The 24,482-nt window shown below is 48.5% G+C and overlaps 1 protein-coding gene across 1 annotated transcript; it reads right to left on the bottom strand.

Annotated features, from left to right (window-relative positions):
* Positions 1–1,887: 1,887 nt before the first annotated feature.
* Positions 1,888–22,586, bottom strand: plppr2a (phospholipid phosphatase related 2a). Its single transcript, XM_072248259.1, has 8 exons — positions 22,377–22,586; positions 20,083–20,174; positions 15,727–15,915; positions 14,599–14,722; positions 12,549–12,799; positions 6,743–6,919; positions 5,703–5,821; positions 1,888–4,249 (listed from the first exon to the last, which is right to left on the bottom strand). Exons 2-8 carry the CDS (start codon positions 20,146–20,148, stop codon positions 4,147–4,149), a joined length of 1,029 nt encoding a protein of 342 aa, XP_072104360.1. The 5' UTR covers positions 20,149–20,174; positions 22,377–22,586; the 3' UTR covers positions 1,888–4,146.
* Between the last annotated feature and the right edge of the window lie 1,896 nt (positions 22,587–24,482).

The following is a 24,482-nucleotide window of genomic DNA, read 5'->3' on the forward strand; positions in this document are numbered from 1 at the left end:
GTCTTGGAGTCATTGTCTTGGCGTTAAAAGATGTGGATTTGGGAGGTGCTGTCAGAATAGCCTGAGCAACTAAGTGGAATGCATTTCATAAACGGTACACGCTTTAGCCTCTTTGCCCTGACAGCAGGGAGGATGAATGTTCGGGATGCCAATCACATTATCTGTGTCACATTAACTGTGTCTAATTCTTCACTGTTGTTCCACTAACCTGGATGAGTCGAAGGTATTCCATCATGTCCCTGACCTGCTTGTAGATGGTGGAAGGCTTTAGAGTGTCACTACAAGATACCCAGCTTGGACTAGCTTTATAGCAATGGCATTATGTAGCTGGTGCAATTGAGTTTCAGGTCACTGGTGGGAGACAGCATAGTTATGCTACTGAACGTCAAAAAGTTTATAACCCAACTTTATGTTCGGGATGGTCCTTGTCTGACTCTCCTGAGAACTGAAGGTTACGGGCCAGTTATCGGTCTTCATCTGAAAGTTGCCTGGCTCTTGATACATGCAGGCATGGACTATTTCAGAGAAACCACAAATGGAATTGAAGATTGTGCAATTATCAGTGATCCTGCAATGGAAAGCCATTAATGAAGTGCGTCTCACAAGATTTCCCATGAACTCCTGCAGTGATACCCTTGGCCTCAGATGATTTATCTCCATCAGTCACAACTACCTTCCTTTACGTGAGAAATGATGCAAATCATTGGAGACTTTCCCCTTGGCACCCATTGACTTCAGATTCACCAGGGCTCCCTAATGCTGTACACAGTCAACTGCAGCCTTGATGTTTCTGGACCCCAATTTTGGGCCCCATATCTAAGAAAGGATGTGCTGGCATTGGAAAGTGTCCAAAGGAAGTTTATAAGAATTATCCCAGGAATGAAAGGGTATGAAGAACATTTGACGGCTCTAGGCCTGAACTAACTGGAGTTTATAAGAATGAGCGGGAATCTCATTAAAACCTACAAAACATTGAAAGGCCTAGAAAAAGTGGACGTGGAGAGGATGTTTCCTATAGTGGGAGAGGCTAGAACCAGAGGGTACAGCCTCAGAATAGAAAGATGTCCCTTTACGACAGAGGTGAGAAATTTGCTTGGCCACTGGGTGACGAATTTGAGGAAGTCATTGCCTCAAGCTGCTGGGGACGTCAAGTCATTTGGTGTGTTTAAAGTAGAAGTTGACAGGTTCTTGGTTAGTAAGGGCGTCAAAGGTTATGGGGGGAAAGCAGGGGAATGGAGATGAGAGGGAAAATAAATCAGCCAATGGCAGAGCAGACTTGATGGGACAATTAGCCTAATTTTGCTTCTATGTATTATAGAATTCAGCTCTTTGGTCCCGATTTGGACCAAGGCTCCAATGCAGTTTAGAGCCTCATACTCCTGGCGAAATGCACAATAAGGTTTGGTGTGCAGGTTATCGGTGAGTAAATACTTTTACACAGCATCCTCAACAGCACTTTACTGATGAGTGACTTGGCTGGTAATTAGACTGGATTTGACCTGGACTTACTGGGGCGACTTTCCACATTGCCAGGTCGGTGTCAGTACTGCTTTATGCTGGACTAGTCTGGCTAGTGGCACATTATCATTCGAGATGACTTCTACCACATACTTACTGATGGTTTCTGTTGCTACCTTTCATCCTGTTGGGGATGTCCCTGCATCTAAGGAAGTTGAAAATGTCCCTGAACTTAAGGAAGTCGGCAATATCATGACTTATGAATCCAATATCTATGCAGCCATGGCTTTTGGAATCATTTGAAGTCTTAGCCAAACCCGCCCATAAACTTCCTTCCACCAAACCCAATGGTCACCATCAGGGAATGCTTCCTTTGTGCATCTGTAGTTTGGTCAAATTCAATGAATTTCAAGATGCGTTTTATTCTGTTCATATCAGTTTAATCCAAACATACACCACATTGTGCTTCTTTTCAATCATCAGAGTATTTCAACATTTAATGAAAATTCACATTCTGCACTGGGCAGGCAGCTTATCAGTCACTGAACTCCCAAAAGGATTAGTTAATTGCTGAGGAGCACCTTGGATTGATCCTTGTCTTAATGTTCCTGGGAGTCTGTTCCATTCATCCTCACGTCTGCTTGATGCTGCTACTGGCAACGGCACTAACAGCCAAGTAGAGTGGTGAGAACACAATGCTATCATCCACAAGCCATGCCTGGGCTACTCGCCCACCTGTGACAACACAGGCAAGATGCTGGAGGAACTCGGTGGGCCGGGTGGGGGTGCACAGTCCATAGAAATTAGAGAATTTGATGTTGATGCCAACAAGTTGGGATACGAGGTGTTGTTCCATGGCATCAACGTGGCAGTAAAGGAGGCCGTGGACAGGCCTGTTAGTGTGGAAATTGGAAGTGATAACCACTTCCCAATGTCCCCCGTGTTGTTTCCCATTAATCCTGTGGCCCCCTTACCATTGTTCTTTCCGCTTCCTCACCTTCACTTTCCTCCCTCTGGTTCCTCACCTCCTTTGCGTTATTCCATGGCCTCCTGTCCTCTCCAACCAGATTTTTTCTTTTCCAGTCCTTTGCCTCTATTGTATGTCATACCCTAGCTTCTCACATTATTTTCTCCCTCCCCCAGCCACCACCCTTTCACCTGCACTCACCTTTCACCTGCCAGATTGTGCACCTTTCCCCCCAACCCTTCCCCTTTTATTGTGGCTTCTGCCCTCTTCCTTTCAGTCTTGATGAAGGGCCTCGGCCCAAAACATTGACTGTTCATTTCCCTCCGTAGATGCTGCTCGACCTGCTGAGTTCCACCAGATTTCCAGCATCTGAAGAACCTCTTGTGTCATCCAGCTGCGAGAGCTCTGCCTTTTTGTAGCTCCAAGGTTCCTTTCCTTCTGGCAAACACTTCTCTATTACAAAGACAGCATGACAGATAATTCTGAAGTGGCTCCTTCTGGTGCAGCTGTATATTTATATTACACTACATCCCTGCATCCCCAAAGTGCAGGAAGAGGCAAAATCCCTGCAGGTTATTACCCGAGATCTTCTTCCAGGGCTGGTGCACAGAAAGTCCAGGATTCTCACCTCCTATCAGCAGCGTGTCCTTATCTAGACCAGCCATTTGGACCAACCGTGCCAAGAGAGGGAAGCCTGTGTTATTCCTTTGGAAAGCTATGATACTGATCTCTGGCAATTTCCACTGCATGTTCAAACTATCCCCACTCTTGTCCTTGTTGGTGTCCACCAAATGTTAAGAAGGTGAACAGACAACCTACGTCTGATGTACAGTTTGAAGCTACCCTTTCCAAATTTCTAGATAGTATTCAGACAGTCCATGCACAAAGTCTCTCCCCAGTGTTTATTTAATTTCTAGTCATCCCCATCTAATGTTCTACTGACCCCAAAATAATAATCCTATCTAAGCTCCAGACAGTTTACATCCAAACTCCACACAGTCTTCATTAAGTTCATCCAGATATACCATCCCCACCCAATGTCAACAGATAATCTTGTCTTTAATGTCAATCTGATTCCCAGCCAATATCCCCACCCGATGTCTAGAGAATCTCCCCCCTCGATGTCCAACGTATGTGACTGTACCAGAGAGCCAGCCAGTCCTCACCGAATGTCCAGCCAGTAGCCACCAATGTCCAGATGATCTCGCACGTTCCCCATCCATTATCCAGATGATGTCTACCCCAGCTCCCCCTTGATCTTGTGAGGGTATCTTTGCTTATTCCCATAGTCAGATGATGAGTGAAATGACATTGTGGAATTCCAGCGATAATGAAGGTCAGAGCCCATCTGTTGGAAGGCCCTGGCCTGGGAAAGTATGGAAAAGTCACCCCTAATCCACTTAGTAAACCAGCAGCAGAGAGACACTCCCCCCACCCACCCCAGACCAGTCACAAACAGCCTCGATAACAAACCATGGCTCCAAGCAGAAGTGGGGGCAGCTGTAACAGCAGCAACACTTACAGGGGATCTCGTACCTGTTCCTAAGGATGGCGTTTGCCAACAGAGAGGATTGGTGCTCCACTCAAAAGGATTGAGAAGAACAGAAACAAAAGGTGATACCACAGGGAAATGTTCCTACAAATCTGACAATCACTAGACTCTACATGAGTGAGACTGCAGTTCATGCAAAGCTGTACACGCACTGGGCTCCGTCTGGAATTCAGACTTCACTCATCACCGACCGAGTGGCAATCAACACATCCGGCGTCGAGGGGAAGAAGCAGGATCGTTCATGTTCCTTCTGAGAATTCAGCTGAACAATTCTGGAAGGGAAAGAGTTCACTCTGAAACTGCACTCACATCCGTACAGATCTCACAATAAATGGAACGACTGGAGGTAATTCAGCTGAACAATTCTGGAAGGGAAAGAGTTCACTCTGAAACTGTACCCACACCTGTACAGATCTCACAATAAATGGAAGGACATGAGGTTTCCTACTTTGGTACACGTAGAAGAGCGGAGTACTAGTGAATATGTAGGAGAATGGCTGGTATAGATCTGCAAAGGGACCGTGACGTACTTGTTAACAAGTCACCAATAGGTGGTGCAGTCACCAATTAGAAGGGCAAATGTAATGTTAACCTTAATTATGAGAGGGTTTGATAATACTTCTAAGATAGTCTTATTGCAATTCTATCTACACTCGCTGTGTTGTGTACAGGTACTATGTCTTCCACCCATGAAGAGATGTACTTGCCATTGAAAGAATGCAGACAGATTTACTGGATGAGTTCCAGGGGTGCTGGGTTTGTTCGATGAGGAGAGATTTCCTGCCAGTGTTAGGCCTTAGAAGAATGAGGGATCTCATCCAAACATACAATCCTTTGAAGGTTTGACAAGTCAGGCGCCAAGAGAATGCCTTCTGCAATTTGGGAAGTCTAGCACAAGAGGGACAATTTGTGAATAAGGGGCAGATCACTAAGACTGAGGTGAAAAGTTTCTTCATTTGGGGGTTAATGGACCTTTGGTATTCTCAGCTTCCAGAGCTGGGGAGGCTTAGTCATTGTGCTAATTCAGAGCAGACAGCGACTTTGAAGAGTATGGGAATAGTAGAGGAAAATAGTGCCGAGGAAGATCGGCCACGATCTTGACGAACAAGTGCAGCAGGCTCGAGGGGCCAGAAGGCCAGCTCCTGCTCCTGTTCTAAGACAACAAAAATTACCCAGTGTTGCTCAGGTCCAGCAACATCATCCAGGACTAGGTACCTAGTTACTCACAGGTCGTGGTAATTGTTTATTAAAGGTCTGAGTTACTCCAGGGAACAGCAGTCATTCTCACCTCAGAGACTTTGACACTGCCTGACAAGGATGGACATAAACTGCGATCTGTAGGAAGGATTAGATAGGAGCTGAGGGTCAAGAGGTTAGGCCAGGCCTTGCATTAGATAAAGGACTCTATCTTGATGTCTAAATTGTTGTCCCTGATCTCACAACTTAACTAACAGTGCAGAGAAGTCAGTGAGAACAACATACTCTACAAGAACAAAATATAAAAAAAAATACTCTGTTGGAAGTTGGGAATGGGTGGCACAATTGGAGATAAATCCTATTTAGTTCCAATTTACAGTCCCGATCCTGAAGAGATCTAGGATCAGTTAAGTGGATTGTCCACATGTTCTTCTTCCACATCAGAGCTGAATTAAGGTGGACCATCCTTGGCCAGCAACCTGCCAAGTTCCATTGTGGTGTCGACCTCTTACCTGAACAACACTTAACTTTTCTAGTGGACTTTCCACACAGGGGAGGGCGAGCATCACACGGACTGGTTTCGAGACGTTCCCCACCTTCTTACAGACAGGGTCTGACCCTCTAAATCTGTGCACGACGCAGCAGACCTGTCGGAAGTCATTGAAGAGTCTTAGAGCTCATTCTTTGATTCCTGCGAACTATCAGAGCAGCCTTTCGGGGGTATTCTGGAGTCACAAGGCGCCAAAGCGACTAACAATCTGCTGGAGGAACTCAGCAGGTCGAGCCACCCCTGAGGAAGGCAGGGAATTGTTGACATTTCGGTTGAAACTCTGCACCCTGCTAAAGGGCTTTGAGTCCAAACGTTGACAATTCTCCCCTCCTCCCCCCCCCCACACACGCACAGATGCTGCTCAACCTGAATTCTTCCAGCAGGTTGTTTGCTGAAAGTCACAATCTGCTGGAAACAGCACAGAGTAGGCCCTTTGAGCCACCCTAAAACCCTGGTTAACCCCAACCTAATCACAGGACAAATTCCGAAGACCAGTTAGCCTTCCCGGTATGTCTTTGGACTGTGAAAGGAAACTGGAGCTCCCGGGGGAAACCTATGCATTCCTGGGGAGGATGTACAGAATCCTTACTGATGATGCTGGAATTGAACTCTGAACTCCGACGCCCCGAGCTGCCATAGCGTTGCACTAACCCCTCGGCTGCTGTGGTGCCCAACTGAGTACCAACTCTGTATACTTAGACTGAATGCGTATTGCTCCCCTTGGTAAATGGGAAGTGGCCACAACTGGCATTGCAACACCAAAGCCGGAACTGAATGAGAGATTGAGCTTGGAGATAACAGTTGGATTGAATTCAGGCTGAAATTTGAGTAATTTGCCTTATGATAAATGGATCAATCTGAGGGCCTTTCCTGGCTCAAACCTGCAGTGTATGCCTGGGACAAGTGTGGCCAAGACTAACCCCCCACCTCCCCGCCTGATTCCCAGACCAGTGGCTGGTCTCATTCTCTGCCCCGGCACCCAATCGCTTGGACGACCTGTGAGATTCCTGGCACTCACCAGAAACACCGCAACGGCAGCTCCAGTCATGAATCCCACCAGCACATCTGACCAGTGGTTCCGATACTCAGACACCCGCACCACCCCGGTGAGGAAGGTCAGGCACAGGAGAGTGAGGCACACCGCGGGCTTGGTCAGCCGCGTCCCCTTCGCCTGGAACATGATTGTGACGTACATCTGTGAACAGGAAGAAGCCGCACTCACACAGCGGTCTCTGTGGGACTAACCAGACATGAAAGGCTTTCAAGTTCTCAACATCAGTTCCAACATATTGTATCTTACACCAACTGATCTCCATTGCCATGGTCAGGTGGTTGAACTTCCTCCACCTCGCTGACTTACACAGTTGCAAGGAGTAGTGGGTGGAGACTGATAAGAGAAATACCATACAATGTGGAAGCAGGACACTTTGGTCCATCGGTTTTATGATAACTCACAGAACTATAGCGCTCCCCAATAACCTTCCCTGGACACGCTCTCCTCACATTCCCTCAACGTCCAAGTTTCCACCCATGCAAGTCCTTTGCAAAGAGAGTAGTGGCTGTGTGGAATGTGCCACTGAGCTGGTGGAAGAGGCAGGTACATTAGGAGTGTTCAGGAAGCTCTCAGATTGGCTCATAGATGATAGGAAAAATAGAGGGCTATGTAGGAGGGAAGAGCTAGATTGATTTTAGAGAAGGTTAAAAGGTCAGCACAACACTATGGACGGAGGCCTGTACCCTGATGTAGTGCTGTATGTTCTACATACCTCTTCTCTACACACCAGAGGTACTGACAGTGGGCAATTAACCTAGCAACTGTAAGCATTTCTCCGCACTCTTTCAACCTTGGGAAAGATGGAAATAAGGTTGAAGGAGTACAGCGATGTGGCAGGGTCTGAATGACCTGAGTTATAAGGAAAGATGGAATAGGTTAGCACTTTATTCCTTGCAGAGTAGAAGACTGAGGGGAGATTTGACAGAAGTTTAGAAAATCATGAGGGGAATAGACAGGGTAAATGATGGGGGAGTCTAGTACGAGAGGCCATGACTTAAGGATTGAAGGGCGCCCATTCAGAACAGAAATGCGAAGAAATTTTTTTAGTCAGAGGGTGGTGAATCTATGGAATTTGTTGCCACGGGCAGCAGTGGAGGTCAAGTCATTGGGTGTATTTAAGGCAGAGATTGATAGGTATCTGAGTAGCCAGGGCATCAAAGGTTATGGTGAGAAGGCGGGGCAGTGGGACTAAATGGGAGAATGGATCAGCTCATGATAAAATGGCCGAGCAGACTCGATAGGCTGAATGGCCGACTTCTGCTCCTTTGTCTTGTGGTCTTGTGGTCTAAATGCAAGCAGGCTGTTTCCACTGAGGTTGGATGGGATTGCAACTAGAGGTCATAGGTTAAGGGTGAAAGGTAAAAAGTTCAGGGGGAACATGAGGGAAAACTTCTTCACTCAGAGGGTTATGAGAGTGTGGAACGAGCTGCCAGCACAATTGGTGCATGTGAGCCCGATTTCAACGTTTAAGTTGGATAGATACATGGATGGTAGGGGCGTGGGGAACTATGGTTCCAGTGCATGTTGATGGGAGTTTAAAAATTCAGCATGGATTAGATTGGCCAAAGGGCCTGTTTCTTTTGCTGTACTTTTCTATGGCTGTATTTGGGATGTGGAGGAAACTAGAGCACCCGGGGAAACCCACACAGTCAGAGGGAGGACGTGCAAACTCCACATAGACAGCACCCAAGGTCAGGCCTGGATCCGGATTACTGGAGTTGTGATGTAGTGTCTCTGCCAGTCGATAGTGACCACCACGTTGTCTGCGTGGCTTGGATGTACAGCTGGAATTCTAGATCACTGATCCAGAGGCAAGATTAAATCCCACCTTTACAACTGGGGTTCTTCAACAGAAGTAATTAAATCAATTTTTAATTTAAGTAGTAACGGTAACCACGAAGTGATTAGCTTTATTGAACCTGTTATGTTTTGTAATTTCAAAACATTAAACTAATTCAAATAAAGACATGGGGAGTCTGAAACGTGGAAATAACTTCACCTTTAGTTTAAGCGAGGTATGTACACATCACGTGGTAGCGTGATGACATTTGCAATTACTGTAATTTTACTTATAACCTGTGTTAGTTTTTTAAATCATATGTCCCGGGGAGGAAATCTGCTGTCCTTGCCTGGTTTGCACTCTGTATGTGACTCCAGACACACTAACGTGGTTAAATTCTTATCTGCCGCTTAGTTCAGCGTCAATTCAGGATGGTTACTGTGTTTAACAGGAGATGTATTAAAAATAAAAATTCTATCAGGCCCATCAAATTGAACAAAGCCTGATTTTATCGTGGTCCAAATTGCACATCAGGTGCTTTGATCATACACACACACAAGAGATTCTGCAGATGCTGGAAATCCAGAGCAACACACACAGAATGCTGGAGGAACTCAGCAGGCTAGGGAGCATTAGTGGAGGGGAATAAACAGTTGCTTTTCGGGCCCAAAACACTGACACTTTATTCACCTACATAGGCGCTGCCTGACCTGCTGAGTTCCTCCAGCACTTTGTGATAACCCACATGCACTTCATCTCCCAGCACCACTGCTTGAACTGTGCGCACGTACAACTCTGACTTCTCGTCACAGACACCGCTGTGGTGAGTATTTCAGAAGCCTGCTCCTTGACTCACTTTGCTTTTGCCCCTCTGTTTCTGCTTAGTTACTCTGATTGGGTGGCTGTTTGCCCTCAGTTTTGCACAGAACATGGGAGAGTACAGCACAAAAACAGGCCATTCTACCCACAATGTATTGCCGGACCAGCTAAAGAGCGAATCAAAAACACGAAAACACTCATCCCTCTGACCAACACAATGTCCATATACCTCCGTCTTCCTCATATTCATGTGCCTATCCAAACATCTCTTAAAAGCCTCTAATGTGTTTGCCTCTACCACCATACCAGGCAGCACATTCCAGCCATCCACCATTCTCAGTAAAAATCTTACCCCTCACATTCCCCTTTGAACCTACCCCCTCTCATCTTCAATGCATGCTCTCTGGTACTAGACATTTCTATCCCTGTCTACGCTATCTATGCCTCTCATAATCTTATAAATCTCTATCAGATCTCCCCTCTGCCTCTGGCGCTCCAGACAAAACAACCCAATTCATTCAGCTTCTTGTGATAGCACTCGCCTTCTAACAGTCAGCATCCTGGTGAAGCTCCTCTGCACCCTCTTCAATACCCCAACATCCTTCCTACAACTGGGTGACCAGAACTGTTTTGTTCCATCACCTTTCACCAGAAATCTGGATAAATTGTAGGCCGTATCTCGGGTAATGATGAGTTTGAGTACAGAGAGGAAATTAAGAACCTGGTGGCATGGTGCGAAGACAATAACCTATCCCTCAACGTCTGCAAGATGAAGGAATTGGTTGTTGACTTCAGAAAGGGTAGTGGACCGCACGACCCAATTTACATCGGTGGTGTGCAAGTGGAACAGGTCTAAAGCTTTCAGTTCCTTGGGGTCAATATCACAAATGACCTGACTTGGTCCAACTAAGCAGAGTCCACTGCCAAGAAGGCCCACCAGCACCTTTACTTCCTGAGAAAACTAAAGAAATTTGGCCTGTCCCCTAAAACCCTCACTAATTTTTACAGATGCCCTGTAGAAAGCATTCTTCTAGGGTGCATCACAACCTGGTATAAAAGTTGTCCTGTCCAAGACCGAAAGAAGCTGCAGAAGATCGTGAACATGGCGCAGCACATCACACAAACCAATCTTCCATCCGTGGACTCACTTTACACCGCACGTTGTCGGAGCAGTGCTGCCCGGATAATCAAGGACACGACCCACCCAGCCAACACACTTTTCGTCCCCCTTCCCTCCAGGAGAAGGTTCAGGAGCTTGAAGACTCATACGGCCAGATTTGGGAACAGCTTCTTTCCAACTGTTATAAGACTGCTGAACGGATCCTGACCCGGATCTGGGCCGTACCCTCCAAATATCTGGACCTGCCTCTTGTTTTTTTTTGCACTACCTTACTTCCTATTTTTCTATTTTCTATTTATGATTTATAATTTAAATTTTTAATATTTACTAATTTTAACTATTTTTAATATTTTTAATATTTAATATTTGTAATCCAGGGAGTGTGAAGCGCAGAATCAAATATCGCTGTGATGATTGTACGTTCTAGTACCAATTGTTTGGTGACAATGAAGTATAAAGTACAAGTATAAAGTATAAGTGACTACCTTCCCCACCGTCCTGTTACTGCCCATTTATACCAAGCCTGTAGGTAGCTGAGCTAGGTTCATACTGGACTGATGATGACACATTTTATACCTGTCCCATCTCTTGTCCCAAATAAAGATCATGAGACTTAGAAGCACGATTAGGCAATTTAGTCCATCGAGTCTGCACCACCATTCAATCATGGTTGCTTTTTTTCCCTTCTCAACACCGTTCTCCTGCCTTCTCCCTGGAACCTTTACTAATCAATAACTTATTAATCTCTGTTTTAAATATATCCAATGACTTGGTCTACACAGCCATCTGTGGCAATGAATTCCCCAGATTCACTACCCTCTGGCTAAAGAAATTCCTCCTCATCTCTGTTCTAAAGGGACGTCCTTTGCCTCCCCCACTCTAGGAAACATCCTCTGTATGCCCACTCTATCCCAATATTCAATAGGTTTTAATGAGATCCCCTCCCCAACCCCCAATTCTTCTAACCTCCAGCGAGAACAGGCCGAGACCCATCAGGGCTGTTCGATATCTGGAGTGGTCCACACATGTGTAGACAGTGGCTATCCAAAAGAACATCTTCTGAAGGGCAGTCAGGGATGAGTGATAAATGCTGGACTTGTCATCTGCTTACCCATTCAGTGAATACACTACGGCTCTCTCACTCTCACACACATATACACGACTGCCTAAACTTACACTTATCCAAAGACATCCTGCAGCAATGAAGGTCCTCCGTCTGTCTGGCCATACCATTGCATGCAGATAAAGAAGGATTCCTCCTTGCTGATTCTGTAACAGTTTGTTTTTTGACCAGTCAGGGTTGTTAGCCCTGAGCTGAACCCCTGAAGCTGGACCACTCTTTGTCTGACCTCTACCCTTTGACCTGTCTGGTATGGGTGGCCCCACCAAGAGCCAAAACACAAGGCTCTGACTTTAGCTAACATCTCTCTCTGGATCATTCAAGCCTCCAAACCCTACGACAAGGTTGTGGTCCTCTTGAAGGAAAAAGACATCATGCCATACTTCTATAAACTTATGACATCCGTTCAGACGTCTTGAGTGGAAATCCTCACTTTGTTTCATTCCCCCCGACATAATCTCTTGTCCTGTGCTCACCCACCTGATTCTTCCTGACAACTGTTGGCGGGCAGCATGTGATTCAGTCTCCCTCAAATGTTTCAGCTGCTTTCTCCTCATTTCCTGGCCATGCCCTCAGTGTCTTGCAGGCCACCAGCCCTGTGAATAACTTGCTCCTTCACCGCTCACCTGAACCCTGTCCATCAGCCTCCTGTCCTCAGCTCTCTCCCCCGACAGAAAGTTCTGCTCCCCGGATGTACCCATGGCCTGCTGCCCGCAATCAGAGCCTGGTAAATGGCCACTGATTGAAGTCAGAATAATCCTCTCAGGACTGAACACGTAGGGGTCTGCGGCTGTCACTGACAGCCCTAATGTGGGCCCGCTCATGGATCCAATAAAACTTTCTGTCAGAGATGGTATTCCTATATTCCTGTGAAAAGTGCATCATAATTTTTGCTGTGTGCGTGATCATTTGGGCCACGTGCCTGACTCACCACTGTATAGACGGCAGCGTACATGCTGAGCGCTGCATCCTTGCAAGGGAAAGCTCGCCTGGCACTGGACACCAGTCTCGGGCTTCCGGTGCAGGCATCTGGGGAGACGATGAACTGGGAAGGCTGGTTGCAGCCCAGAGCCGTGTAGTTGGGTTGACAGACGGTGAGGAAATGCGGCGTGGGGCTTCCCATCACCACCTGCCCCGCGTTCACAAATATATCGGTGGCAAACAGGCCAAATGCGTAAACCCCTGGAAGAGAAGCGAAGGTTAGGAGGACCAGTAAGGAACTCGCGTCATCTATTCATTGCCCACCCTTGACCTGTGGCTCCAATTGTTGCTCATTTCCCTTTCTAACCTCCTCAGCATACTCATGTATGGCATGACCTGTCTGGATGGTGCGCAGAAAAGCTTTTCGTGGTAGCTCGGTACATGTGACAATAATAAAACAGTACCACACATCCCAAATCCCAGATTGAGGATCTCGTCCCAGACTGAACTGATAACGTCCCAGGGTAACATTCATAGATTCCATTTTATTGAGTCCTTTGGGTTGGAAACGTAAAACTTCCCCAAAGTTCTTCCTGGCAAAAGATTTTTTTGTAGATCTGAATGGATGTTTCCAATTAGACCGGTAATTTTATTTTGGGTGTCAAGGTGCCGGTGCGTCTCCACCAAAGGAGATGCAAGGTGCTCCTTCCCTCCACTATCCTGCAGGTCACCCTTGGACAAGGCATAGCACCTTCTTAGCCCCACAGCCCCCCCCAACCCCAATCAGGGTCACGTGAAGTCATGGGAGCATTTGGTGGATGGTGCATATCACAAGTCCTGGTTATGTGACTATTGACGCAAGGCAGCCAATCTCTCAATCTCTGAAGAGTATTGAAAATGGCTGGGCGGGGGGGTGGTGATACCCGTCTTGTGAAGAGACTGCCCAGAAGGTGGCAATGGCATAGCACTTCTGTAGAAGAAATTGCCAAGAACAGTAATGGTCATGGATCGATCCTGATTGCCCATGTCATTTGAAATGCATTTAACGAATGTGCAAATTTAATTAAAAATCAGTACCCCACCACCAACACTGGTCTACAAACCCATGACCGAGGAATCTGTACCAGGTATACAATTAACGCTGGGTTCGGGTAGCCGGGATCCAGAGGGAGGGCTTGGGCTTTGCTCTGGGCACCGCCCTTGGGATGTCTGGGCTGCTCTCCTCATCTCTTTGCCTTGCTCATGGCTGCCTCCCAGCCTCAGTGATACCGTGTTCTGATCTACTCACCGTGCTTGCCCTTACTCTCAACAAGAGCACGTGTGTTGCCACCCAGTGGTTGGGGAAATTCCAGGGGTTATAAGCAGCTGTGACGTACAGGTTTGGATGTGTTTGCTACTCCGGCCAATTCTAGAGCAGAGGGCGGCCTTGGGGTAAGAACAGGAGGAAGGTGGTTCCGCCTTAATCCTGTTGTAGAAGTAGTACAGGAGACCATTCAGCCCCTCAAGCCTTTTCTACCCATAGCTGGCCAACTATACAGCCTGTGTATACTACAGCCCCTCAAACCTCCATCCTTCAGAGAAGGTAAGAGCATTAGAAATCAGCATCCAAAATACAAGTGTCACGCTGAGGGGTTGGGGTGTGAGGGAGGCCGTTCCTTTTCTCAGCTTTGATCTGATTTGCGCTCCTGGGGTTCTGAGATCTCACCTCGTCGAGGAACCACTGAGATGGAGGGCTGAGGCTGATACATCCCTACTCTCTCTTTGCCCTCGCTACCTCACACACATTGTGGCCTGACCCCACACCGAGGGCACCCCTACCACCCCCCCCAGCTTACTCTGATGGTATCTCTACCCACTGCGAGATGGGTGTCTCCATCTTCACCCACCCACTCCCCCCATCCGTGGAAGCAGATCGTGTCTACCTCCCTGAACCCAGAGTGAATGAAGGAAGCTACGATACGAGGAGGCGTCTCAGCGAATTTCCCTTCCCTCGCTATGTCCACTACTTGTAACGAGTGGACTACAGTGAACCAACGGAGAGGAACGGAAACCAAACAGACCCAAGAACCTGATGACCCTGCGGACCAGAGGGTTCAGGGTGCAGCAATCCGCTGTCACGATGGTGCGCTCGCGGCGGATAAACTCTGACCGAAAGGCGAACGCAGCCAACTCGCCCAGAACTATCTGCAAGAGAAAGGCGGAGAAATTTGCTGCTTCGTTGAAAAAAAAACACTTCAAGACGAGTATAAAACCTTTCCATATACAACTGGTTGTGGATAATGGTGGGGGCTGAACCGGTGATGGGACGAGTGGGGTGGGGGTGGAGTGGAGAGGAAAGGTGTTCTGGGACTGCTTGGCAATATGACACTCCCATTAGTCTGAACAGCTCCGGGTAAAGTCAATAAAACATCACGCTCAGGGCCACCAACTACATGAGCATCAGCAGCAAAAAACTTTGTTCAGTGGAGAATACTTTAGACTTCAGTTGGCAAGATCAAGTCGTCAGTGACAGGACTGGGACGCCTTGCAACACCACAACTCTGCTCCCAGGAATAGCCCCCGCTCCATCAGTGCCAGTGGATATGCAACCCCCCCCCCACCCCCGCCGCCGGTGCCATTGACTAGAATTTTAGAATTCTGAGCTTTCTGTGTGGGGGGGGGGGGGGGAAGGGAGGATACTGCAGAGGATCGAAAGAAGCTACAGGGAGTTGTAAAATTAGCTCCATCTTGGGTACCAAGCTCCATAGTATCCAAGACATCTTCAAGGAGCAGTGCCTCAGAAAGGTGGTGTCCATCACTAAGGAACCCCACCACCCAGGTCATGCCTTGTTCTCATTGCTACCATTAGGAAGGAGGTACAGAAGCCTGAAGGCACACACTCAGTGATTCAGGAACAGCTTCCTCCCCTCTGCCATCTGATTTTTAAATGGGCATTGAACCCGTGAACACTACCTCATTTTTAAAAATTATTTCTGGTTTTGCACCATTTTTAATTTAACTATTTTATATACATTTATTGTAATTCATTTATTTATTTTTTTCTCTATATTTATCATGTATTGCATTGTACTGGTGCTGCAAAGTTAACAAATTTCACAATATATGCCGGTGATATTAAACCTGATCCTGGTAAAACGAGTATTTCCCTCAGAGTGTAGCACTGTATATGAACATCAAATGGTTCTTACTGTTGCCATGGGAATGGCTGACGCTAACGACTGGAGCAGGACTGGTGGAAGAACGCTCATCTCCTCCGGCCCTGGGTATGGCTTCATGTAAGCACTGTCATAGCAGAAGAAACCCTGCCGGTGCACGGTGAATGTGTCCGTGTACTCAAAGTAGTACGTGAGCAAGACCATCCCAACCATAATCAGTAGCTGGAACAGAATGCAACGTTAGTGAGAGGGTGGCAGAGAAAGATTATGGGAGGGAGAGCGATTGAGAGGGAGAGATTGAGGGAGAAAGAGAACGGGGGTATAAGAGTGAGAGACAAAGGAATGGGCAAGGGGGTAGAGGAACAGAGGGAAAGGGAAAGAAAGAGTGAGAGATGGAGTGAAAATAGGATGGGAGAGGGCAGGGAAGAGAGTGAGGCAGAGGGAGAGAGGAAAATGGGAGAAGGGGGCAGAGTGGAGAGAGAGTTACGCAGAGGATTATGGAATGAAACTGAAAGTTTGAAACACAGCATTGGAGAAACGTGAAGCGAAGTGGATTGAAGGAAAATAGAAATTAAAGAAGAGAGCACAAAACAAAGGGAGTGGGGAGAAACAGGCAAAAAATACTTGAGCAGGAGAAAGCTCAGTAAGTGGGTGGGGGTGGGAGGAAGGGAGATAGGAAGATAATTTCAGTGAGAGGAGAGAAATAAACAGAGTAAAACAGAGTGATATAAAAACAAACAAAACAGTATAAAGATTAATTATACACAGACAATGAAATAAATAGAGAGATATTCAAATGGGGCAGTGGGGAATCCAGAAATGGGCACTGTGACAGAGAATACATATCTTGAAAGACTACAGAGTAAATTGTAATCACCAAGGGAATTTGGAGATTCAAATATTTACAATCCAGTACTGATTTAACTAAGAGTACAGAGTTCTAGGTCATTAATCCAAAGAGAGTGTGTTGAAATCTCAGCATGGACCATGAGAAACTTAAAAATAAATATGACATTTCGGAAAAGAAAAAATATGGCTTGTCTGAAACCCATCTGGTCCACCATGGTAAAGAGATTCCAGTAAAGATTTGCAGTCTTACATAGTGAACCCATTTGTAACTTCAAATCCATCTGTGTATTTTGGCCTATTTATTCAGTTCTGGAACAACTAGAACGTGACAATAAATGTAATGTCTACATCAATGTAGATTAAATATTAGTAAATAATCAGGACCGTTTCTCCGTGGAAGAGGTTTTTGCTCCTGCATGTACTGGTGCTTTAGTCAATTATTTTGATTTCATGTCCCCGTTTATTGACCCTCCCTATCAAATGGGAAGTCTCTCTCGATCCACTCTTTATGATCTGGGAGCCCTCCTTTGGTATCTCCCCAGCTTCTTCATGATTTGAAACTCGTCCTTCCGCATCTCCCCAGTTTCTCCATATGGCTCCTTCATCCCTAGAAGAATTCAAGTAAATCTCATCTATGCCAACTGTTGAATAAGTTAATCAGGAATAAATTAAGAAAAAGAGCTATAAAACAGAATTGCACAGGTGTTAAATTCTGAAAGCAGCATACAATGAACCCCCGACTAAGGGATGAGATCAGAGCTACTTGGTGCTGTCACCCCTACTGTGAAACCTGCTGAGCCTTCAAGGAGACGAGGAGGCTTTAAGAGCATCCTGATCTCCAAGGTGATTATGCCCAGTGTGAGTGCCAGGCAACTCGGTGACTGACACTCAGTTTGAAATTCTGTCAGGAGCTCTCTGCCCTAGAACTCATCACGGCCTTGGTCCAAACCTGGACCTCAGGGCTGGATCAGGATGTGAAGAGGGAAGGGCTGCCTGTGACATCAACACAATGACGGTGATGACTGGCTAGTCGTCTGAGCCCCAGGGCAGTGTGTGAGATCGAACACTCCTCAGCAGCTCCCAACAATCTTGCGGCCACATAGTATCAGAAGATTCACAACTCCTCAAATAATCTGCAGTATCTGTACACTGAGATTTCAGTCTGGAAAAGAGAACACCTTCTGAGACTGGGCAAAGCTATACATGACACCTATAACAGTTTTGACCTACAGGTCAGCTCCAGCCCCAGTGTTGACGTTACAGTTTCGTGTTTCCACCTCTACAGTCTTACCAACTGCACCTTTACTCCAGCTCAGCTGTGAAGGTGGAGGGAGAGAAGGAAAGCATGATATAGTGGTTCAGGAGCTGGGGTGAGGTTGGTGGTGGTGGAGGGTTGTTTGTTGGGAGAGAGAGAATGGTACTGATTCCCAGAATGAGAAGTGTTATAAGATAAACATTTGGAAATAGGAACACATGGGATTCTGCAGACGCTGGAGATCCAAAGCAACACACAGGAAATGCTGGAGGAACTCAGCAGGCCGGGCAGCATCTATGGAGGAGTTAAAAAAAAAAAGTTGATGTTTTGGACCCAAAATGTTAATTCTTTATTCCTCTCTATAGAATCTGCCCAACCCGCTGAGCTCTGCCAGCATTGTGTGTGTGTCACATCAGAAATTAAGCCATGAGTAGGCCACTCGGCCCCTCAAACCTGCACCTTCATTTGATATGATCATGGCTGATTTGTCCTTAGGCCTCATCTCTTTTTCTGCCAATTCCATGCAGCCCTCACTTCGCCATATTTCAAAAATAAAAAATTCCCCCCCCCCACCTTTATTTATGAGATACAGCATGGAACAGGACCTTCCTGTCCTTCGAGCCACACTGCCCAGCAAGCCCCCAATTAAATCCTAGCTTAACCACAGGGCAATTTACAATGACCAATTAACCTGCCAGCTGGTACGTCTTTGGACTGTGGGACGAAACCGGAGCACCCAGAAGAAACCTACATGATCATGGGAAGAACGTACAAACTCCTTATACGTAGCAGTGGGAAATGAACCCAGGTCATGAGCTGTGTAAAGCATTGTGCTAACCACTACGTTATTGTGCCGCCTTCTTTAAATATAACCAATAATTTGGCCTCCGCAATCGTTTGGGATAGAGAATTCCAGTAACTCAGCACCCTCTGTGAGAAGATGTTCCTGGAATCCAGAGGTTTGAATGACCGTGGCCTAACTTTGTAACTCTGTACCCCTTGTTAGACATTCTCCCAGCAATAGAAACATCTCTATATCTACCCTGTCAAATTCCCTCAGTGATTTATATATTTCAATAAGATGTACAGCAAGCTCTTCAAATACAAATCTCATTTCTTTAGCTGCTGGGGATAGGGCAGCCCAATTTTCCATTTTATGCCTCCCTTGCCAGTATATCTTTTACATAACATGACCAAAACTGTGCACTTTATGTGGCTCCACAGATACCCTGTATGCTTGTAACATCAGAGCTTGTAAGAAAGAGAGGTGATTTCATTAAAATGTTTAAAATTATAAAAGAAGATACTGATTTTTTTTTCCCAGCTAGAATCTACGTTTAGGGAACATTGTCTCAGGGTGTTTGAGCACTCAAGAGTGAAATTCTGTTCCTAACGGAGTGTGAATCCCTGGAGTCTCTAACCTCACTCTTGTGTTCCTCAAGGCATAATCCACAGGTCTTTGGGTTCTAAAGGAATCAAAGGATAAAGCTAAGGCTTTATAAAGCCCTGGTGAGGAGTTTTGGGCCCCTCATCTCAGAAAGGATGTGTTGACATTGGAGAGGGCTCAAAGGAAGTTCACAAAAATGATTCCGGGATTGAAAGGCTTGTCATATGAGGAGTGTTTGATGGCCCTGGGACTGTACTCACTGGAATTCAGAAGAGTGACGGGGAATCTCTTTGAAACCTATTGAATGTTGACAGTCCTCGATACAGTGGACGTGGAGAGGATGTTTCTAGTGCTGGGGGGGAGTCTGACCAGAGGACACACCCTCAAAATTAGAGGGATGTCCTTTTAGAACGGAGATGAGAATTTCTTCAACCAGAGAGTGGTGAACCTGTGGAATTCATTGTCACAGGCGGTTGTGGAGGCCAACTCATTGGGTATATTTTAGGCAGAGATTGATGGATTCTTGATTGGTCAGGGAATGAAGGGATACGGGGAGAAGGCAAGAGAGAAAATGGATCAGACATGATGAAATGGCGGAGCAGACTCAATGGGCCAAATGGCCTAATTCTGCTCGTATATCTTATGGTCTTATAAGAGGATTAAGTGAACCATGTATAGATTTCCCATGACTCTTACTGAATGGTGGAGCAGAACCAGGCTGCAGAGGGTGAAATGCCAACGCTTGCTTCTACTTTGTATGTTGAGGGGAGGAACTTGGGAGGAAGTGAACGGGGGAGTGGGTGGGTTTGGGGATGTGGTCAGGAAACTGAAAGAGAATTTGAGTCTGGTAGGCTTTCACAACCATGAGGGAAGTACGGCATTCTTTTCTCAAACGCACCTCGATTGTTAGGAAGCATGGGATGATGGAATCGCTCCTATGGATGTCTTTCTCTTCACGAGCCATCTTTGTCACCACAGGCTTCTCCGGACCTGAAGGAGATTGCAGCTGTGTTCAGCAATTAACGTACAATGTCCGGAAAAGAGCAGCCAGAAAGATTAGATTATAAAGGAAGAATTATCTAATCGGGCATGTTCTCGGCAGAGGAGGAAAGATTGAGAGGTGGCCGAATCTATAAGATTTGATCTCAGTCCAAATGAGTGCTCCAGCGGACACAGCAAGAGTCAAAGAAGAAAAATGCAAAACTTGTTCGAAGAATCAAGGTCTGGCATTTTAACCTTGCTTGGGATTAACTGGTTATTTGTATGAAGGTAACAAATAACCCCTCAGACCAGCTTGCCTCCACTGCCCCCTTGCTTTACCTCTCCTCTCCCCTCCGTTATCACTCCATTTTAGCCTTGAAAATCACTCCTACACTCCTTATTGCCTTTTTGACCACGCTAACTTCCCCAAGTCTCTGTTCAACTTTCTTGGCTCAAGAATACTTTCAACTCCTCAGTCTCCATCTCACCTCTCACTCTTCTTGGCCATTCACCCTCTCTCTTTCCTCCTAATACTCATGCACAGTTTTGAGCAGTGATGTAGCTGGTGATCCTCAAGCTCTGTTCCCTTGTTAGACTGGGGTGTGACCAGCGCCACATCTACTTCAGCTGGATGCCTGAATGGGGTATTGATGCTGGGGGAGATAGAGCTTCATTGGAGCCACACAAGGGTCCATGAAGCGTTCATACTGTGAGTTCTTCTTCAGTCCATGCTCTCAGATAACTGTCCACAGCTCTGACCCTCTCCCAGTACTGTCCCTTAGTACAATATTCCCCTGGTACTGTCCGTCAGTATAGTGCTCTCTCAGAATTAACCCTCAGTGTAATACTCTTCACAGCTCTGTTCCTCAGTGCAACACTCTCCAATGTATTAATCCCCGGTCTGACACTCTCTAAGGTATTAACCCTCAGTGTGACACTCTACAAGGTATTAACCCTCAATGTGACTCTCCAAGGTATTAACCGTCAATGTGACTCTCCAAGGTATTGACCCATAGTGTGACACTCTCCAAGGTATCAACCCTCGATGTGACTCTCCAAGGTATCAACCCTCAGTGTGACACTCTCCAAGGTATTAACCCTCGGTGTGATACTCTCCAAGGTATCGACCCTCAGTGTGACACTCTCCAAGGTATCAACCCTCACTGTGACTCTCTCCAAGGTATTAACCCTGAGTGTGACCCTCTCCAAGGTACTGACCTCAGTGTGACTCTCTACAAGGTATTACCCCTCGGTGTGACTCTCTCCCACATTTGCCCCTGCAGCAGTGGGATACACCCTCACTGCTGTCCATCCTGTAACGCACCTGTGACCAGGGCTATGGACCTAGTGCAGATCTTCCACACCATTGAATGTTATTTCTTAAAGGCCCAACAGACTTTTAATTGACTTTGCTTGAGATGTCACACAGTCCCTCTGAAGTTTAAAGGGAGCGTGGGAGCCAGGGCTCGGGTGCGTAGAAGGGAGCACAGTATATATTCCCAGGCGAGTCAGAGGCCTGAGAGCAGGCACTTATCGAGAGAGGGATTATTGTTCCACCCCCCCCCCCCACCCCCAGCTGTAAAGAACACTACCCTTCAAAGACATTTTCAGTACCCGCCCCTCAGCGGCGTTCCCTCACTGCTGCCCTTTTGACAGTACGACACTCCATCACTACTGCCCCTTCGGCAACGCGGCGCTCCCTCACTACTGGTCTCCTGGCAGCGCGGCGCTCCCTCACTGCTGGGCCTCCGGCAGCACGATGCTCCCTCACTGTCGCCACCCCCCGCCCCAACAGCGTGGCGCTCCCTCAGCGGCCGAACCGTATTCAGTCGGCAGGCCAGCAACAGCTGGAGGTCTCCGGGAGCCGCACCCGCTCCCTCCGTATCTCGGGGTTTGCCTTCGCAGCTCGTTCCCGGGGAGGAGGAGGGTGCTGGCGGGTGAACCGTGGGTCCAACTGGTGGGCCGAGGCAACCCTCCCGCGCCAACCTGCCGTTCCCGTGGTGAAGAGAAGCAACATCCCCCAGCCCCAGCCCGAGCCCTCGCCGCTTCGGAGAGGCTGCATCTTACCCGGGTGGGTCAGGTCACCCCGGCATGGTGGAGCTTGGGACAACAGCTCCGTGCATCAATGGCCCAGCCCAGTTCTTTGTTTCAGAACCGGAGCCGGGGATACAGGGACCCGGGGATGGGGAGAGCGCCCAAGCACCAGCTCACCTTCAGTAGACGCACATTCTCCCGCAGGAAACCCCTCTTCCAGCCAGCCCCCAAACCCGGTCACATATCCGACCCCGAGCGAGGGGAGCGGCGCATCGGCAGTCCGAGCACGTCCCGACCCGGACCCGGACCCGGACCCAGACGGAGCGTCGGCCAGCACGATCGCTCTCACCCCGCCGCCAGGTGCAACCGGCGGGCGCAAACACAACCCGAGCCCAGTGGCGGCAACCGCCCGAACTAGCGCCCCATCAAATCTCACCGGGAATGGCAGGGACAATGAAACGCGAGCGGGGCGAGGAGGTTCCCACAACATCCCCATCCCCGACCGTGGCACAGCCCACCACGTGAGTACAGTACTGTACCAGAGCGGAGATACAACAGCCACGGCCATGTTCAACAGAAGCCGAATGAGAAACCCTCATCGCTCCATCTTCTTTCCCTCTCCCTCCAGCGTCTTTCTCCCACCCTCTCTCCATCTTCTCCCTCTCACCATCTTCTACCCTCCCTCTCTCCATCTTCTCCCCCTCCCTCCCTCCCTCCCTCCGTCTCCATCTTCTCCCCCTCCCTCTCTCTCTCCATCTTCTCCCCCTCCCTCTCTCTCTCCATCTTCTCCCCCTCCCTCTCTCTCTCCATCTTCTCTCCCTCCCTCCCTCCCTCCATCTTCTCCCCCTCCCTCCCTCCCTCCCTCCCTCCCTCCCTCCATCTTCTCCCCCTCCCTCCCTCCCTCCATCCCTCCATCCATCTTCTCCCCCTCCCTCCCTCCCTCCATCCATCTTCTCCCCCTCCCTCCCTCCCTCCCTCCCTCCATCTTCTCTCCCTCCATCTTCTCTCCCTCCCTCCCTCCATCTTCTCCTCCTTCCCCCCTCCATCTTCTCCTCCTCCCCCCTCCCTCCCTCCATCTTCTCCCCTCCCTCCCTCCCTCCCTCCTTCCATCTTCTCCCCCGCCCTCCCTCCCTCTTCTCCCTCCCTCTTCTCCCTCCCTCCCTCTTCTCCCTCCCTCCCTCTTCTCCCCCTCCCTCCCTCTCTTTCCATCTTCTTTCTCCCTTCCTCCATCCCTCCCCTTCCCTCTCCCTCCTTCCCCTCTTCCCGCTCCCCTTCCCCCTCCCTCCTTCCCCCTTCCCCCTTCCCCCTTCCCCCTCCCTCCTTCCCCCTCCCTCCTTCCCCCTCCTTCCCCCTCCCTCTCCCTCACCCCTTCCTCTCCCTCACCCCTTCCTCCCCCCTCCCTCCCCCCTCCCTCCCCCTCCCTCCCCCTCCCTCCCCCTCCCTCCCCCTCCTCCCCTTCCTCCCCTTCCTCCCCTTCCTCCCCTTCCTCTCCCTTCCTCCCCCTTCCTCCCCTCCCTCTCTCTCCCCTCCCTCTCTCTCCCCTCTCTCTCCTCCTCCCTCCATCCCTCTCCCTCCTCCCCTCCCTCCTCCTCTTCCTTTCCCCTCCCACTCTCCCTTCCCCCCTCCCTCCTCCCCACTCCCCTCTCCACCCTTCCCCCTCCATCCTCTCCACCCGTTCCATCTCTCCCCATCCCCTCTCCCCCTCCTGCCTCCCCCCTCCTCTCTCCCCATCCCCTCACCCCTCCCTCCATCCATTTTCTTTCCCCTTCACCTCTTTCCCCTTCCCTCCTCCCTCCTACCCACTTCCTTCTCTCCAACTACCCTCTCTACACACTCTCCAACCTCTCCCCCTCCCCTCTCCCCCACCACCCTCCACCACCTCTTCCACAACCCTCTCTCCACTCCCCTCTTGGCTCCCCTTCCCTTCTCCTTCCACCCTCCTCTCTCCTCCATTCCCCTCCCCTCACCCTCCACAGCCCCTTCCCCTCAACTCCCTCCACTCTGCCCCCTCCCCCTCCCCCAACCCCCTGCACTGTCCCCTCCCCCTCCCCTCTTCCCCCTCACCCCTCCCTTCTTCTCCCTCACCCCTCCCTTCTTCCCCTCCACCTCTTTCCCCACTCTCTTCCACCATCAGCTTCTGAGTCCTCGCAATTGCAGGAGTGAGCTTTCAGTTTGAGCCAGCGCTGGTGACAGAGGGGAACGGAGCTGGCGCTGTCATTGAACTATAATGAGAGTCTGGCGGTGCTGAAAGCCCAGAAGTGAATGATTACAAACCTGGTTGAT

Source organism: Mobula birostris, chromosome 32, assembly GCF_030028105.1.
Source record: "Mobula birostris isolate sMobBir1 chromosome 32, sMobBir1.hap1, whole genome shotgun sequence".
NCBI classification, from domain to species: domain Eukaryota; kingdom Metazoa; phylum Chordata; class Chondrichthyes; order Myliobatiformes; family Myliobatidae; genus Mobula; species Mobula birostris.

Bases quoted from the DNA above. Each gene is read 5' to 3' on its own strand.
- plppr2a (XM_072248259.1), bottom strand. From the start codon at position 20,148: ATGGCTCGTGAAGAGAAAGACATCCATAGGAGCGATTCCATCATCCCA. The intron at 6,920-12,548 runs GTGAGTCAGGCA...TCCTGTTCACAG, and splicing joins ACGCTGCCGTCTATACAGTG to ATGTACGTCACAATCATGTT. The intron at 4,250-5,702 runs GTTAAGTGTTGT...TTTCCCTTCCAG, and splicing joins GTGGAAAGTCCACTAGAAAA to AATTGTTCAGCTGAATTCTC.